The 3,120-nt window shown below is 43.1% G+C and overlaps 1 protein-coding gene across 1 annotated transcript; it reads right to left on the bottom strand.

The window, feature by feature from the left end:
* Positions 1–245: 245 nt before the first annotated feature.
* LOC104543364 (liprin-beta-1-like) lies at positions 246–2,494 on the bottom strand (the record flags this gene model as incomplete). Its single annotated transcript, XM_010187956.1, has 2 exons — positions 2,431–2,494; positions 246–451 (listed from the first exon to the last, which is right to left on the bottom strand). Coding segments are annotated over exons 1-2 (270 nt in total), but the record flags the coding sequence as incomplete, so codon positions are not given.
* Positions 2,495–3,120: the final 626 nt, after the last annotated feature.

Raw genomic sequence — 3,120 nt, 5'->3', positions numbered from 1 at the left:
TGAGGCATGGTGGTACATCAAAGAAAGCACAGGCCAACCCTTTGTATGAGGTATTTGAGTGACAGCTTTTCCAAGGCTCCACAGCAGCATATCCAAACCAAAAATCTCTTTCCTTTGGTTCTTTGAAACCTACACCAAAACTTTTAAATGACTATATAAAACAAAGCCCCACTGCTCGAGCTGGTCCAACAGATAAATGATAAGCAAAACAAGTGCATTAGGAGTGAAACAAGGCAAGATCTTACCATTTGACTTTGAAGCCATTCGATCAGAGCCTCTGCCGTCGAGTTCGGGATCTGGCAGCGCAGCCCCTCTCTCTCGTCCGCTTCCATCATCTCCAGCAAGCCCCGCAAGTCCTCCACCAGGTGCAGTGCCCGCAGGCTCCCCATGAAGGGGGAGGTTGGGGACTGGCAGTCAAAGATGCCATTGGAGTACTCCAGCGCCTTCGAACCTGCAGGGAGCAAAATCGTACTGGGTCAGGCACGAGGAGAGCAGGTCAGACATGCAGCAAGGCTGAGAAATGCCAGGGGATTTATCTGGGCCAGATTCAGTGCTGGTGCTTGATCCTGCCCTGCACCATGCAGCAATTTGGAGAAGGGGAAGGCCTTGCTACATGCTACATGCAGCTCCAGCAGGAAGGAGGTGGGTTGGTCTGACAGAGGACACGGATGCCACAACCGTGTCCATGGGTTCAAGGCACGGGTTGGGCTCTTGCTTCCCCATACGCATTGGAGGTGAGAAGTGCTGTGGGGTGAACAGGATCTGCTAACGCTTTGAGTCACCCTGTATGGATTGCATGACCCAAGCCAGACACTGCCAGCTTCCAGAGGAAATTGTGCTCTGCATTTTTCATGCAGAAATGTGTTACGCTGTCCCAAGGCACTGCAAAATTTTTAAAAGAATAAAGAAAAATATGAAGCTAAATAAAAAGACTGAATCACTTCTACTAGAAAAACCCCAATGGTTTGACATGGTAGCACTGACATTTGCATGTTAATAAAGAGAATAATCTCTTATTTGCATTAACTCACAGTACATACATTTGGCCTACATTAAAAAGTTGCTATGCATTAAGTAAGGAAAGAAACTATGAATTCAGGATTAAAATTGCTTTAAATCAACCTTGCTCATTCCAACTGTAATTTCAGCACCCTAATTTGTGACCTTAATACTGTAATACCTCAGCACAATGAGACATATTCATGGCAGAGCATCAGCTTTTGTACTGTCAACTTCTGGAAACTACAGTGGTATGCCATATATGCACTGTCACAAACTTTAATTTATCTCATCTGGCAAGCCATAAAAATGGAAGTATTTTGCTAACTCCCTTTGAAAAACATGAAGAGGAACAAATCCCCAGAACAGCATAGGACTTGATATCCTTTTGTTATATTACTTTTTAGGTCTGTTCACATGGGTAAATTAAATCTGTGGTGACTTAAACATCCCAACATTACGTTTTATTTTTATATTAAACCTCATCCTGCCACAACCAACTTAGGCTCTTGGAAACACAGATGTATGATCTGATTAAATACCAATATCTACTTATGGAAATTACTAAAGTCACGGCTTATATGTATTTTTAGAGATCATTATGATCCAACTGGATTCACTCCACACGTGTTCCTGCTATGTGTCCTTAATATCTTCAGGAAAACTGCAGAGAAAAGTCACTGTTCAAACGAAGCACGCACTGTATGATACTTTTTTCCCTAAGGGAAATTATTTTAAGTGGAACTATTAAAGACTTTATAACTGTGTTGCTACCCTGGCATAATATTTTTTCTGTTTGGGCAACTGTTTGCATAGCTCTGTTGGAATAGGATTAAGCTATTAACTTCTTGCTGCTTTGCTCTTCTGTGTTGTGTACTTAGATTATTTTCTAACTCACTAGACTAAACTTAAAAGCAGAGGTTGTATACTTTGTGATGCCTCTCTTTAACATTTAGGTTTTTTTATAGGTACCTGTAAATTGTAACTGAACTAAAGGCAGGTCCAAACCAAATATTTTGAAAAAAGGAAAATTCAATTCATGTTTTTAACTCTTCAGAGTTGAGAGAAGTTCAGAGTAGCCACTATTAGGCAAACTTACTCTTCCTGCCTTGCAGTTACTCTTTAAACGCACTCATCTTGGTTTGAAACAGGCTTTGTCCTTGGCTTTCATGGTGCTGTGTGCACCAGACCTGTGTCACTCAGCCACTTTGAGCAGCATTTTGATAGAGAGTAAGAGAAAAACTACAATCCCTTTAGCCATGTCTGTGTGTGAGAGTCTGCAATCCCTCTACTCCATTTATCTGTAACTGCTAAGCTATAATGGAAGACATCAAACCCAATTACCAGCACATTCCCTTCTCAGTCTGAAACTCTGTACTCCAGGTAGGAGAAAGGAGGATCGAAACAGATAAATGAACACCAAGTGTTTACCTGCTATAATGCCATCCATCTGCTCCAGGGCCGCAGCGAGCATGTCACTTGCATCACTCATCATCTTTTCTCTTCTCAAGAACGATCACCAGCTACACCATAAGGAGCAAAAAACCACTGACAGTTCAAGTTGCATTCAGAGCCTCAGGTCTGCAATTCAACCTGTGAAAGAGAATTTCATTTCACTGCATGTTTTCTGAATTCACACATCACCATCACCAGACCAGTAGGAAGACTGGGGCTGTTTGCTGACCATGAGGCTTGGAGTTGTTCACCACCAGGCATGAACTGGGATCAAAGAATCAAAGCCTCAACCTCAGGATCCAGTTCCTGCTGTTCGTCAGCCCATGACCTGCTCTGCCCGCAGGTCTGCGTCACTGAAGAGGCATCCCATAGAGCACCACAGAAATCCCACATGGCACTTCAGGTAAGCTCCCATGGAAGACACAGGCCTTCTATCACTAAAAAAAAGCTGCAACTCAGCAATAAACCATGTGTCTATCCACTGTATTTTTTCTCTCCAAGAATTTGCTAGCACAGAAAAAGAGGAGTCTGACCGTTTGCACAAGATTTCTGGATGTCTGACAATCCCGAAGTCCTGGGCATGCAGTCATTTGCCTGCAGGCAGGATATCTCAAATGCCCAAGACTCACTGGACATAGCATGCATGCACAGACTGCTTCCCCGACA

Source organism: Mesitornis unicolor, unplaced genomic scaffold (genome assembly GCF_000695765.1).
Source record: "Mesitornis unicolor isolate BGI_N332 unplaced genomic scaffold, ASM69576v1 scaffold33787, whole genome shotgun sequence".
Lineage (NCBI taxonomy): Eukaryota > Metazoa > Chordata > Aves > Mesitornithiformes > Mesitornithidae > Mesitornis > Mesitornis unicolor.
The sequence above is the reverse complement of the archived record's forward strand: the minus strand, read 5'-3'. Positions and strand labels throughout refer to the sequence as shown.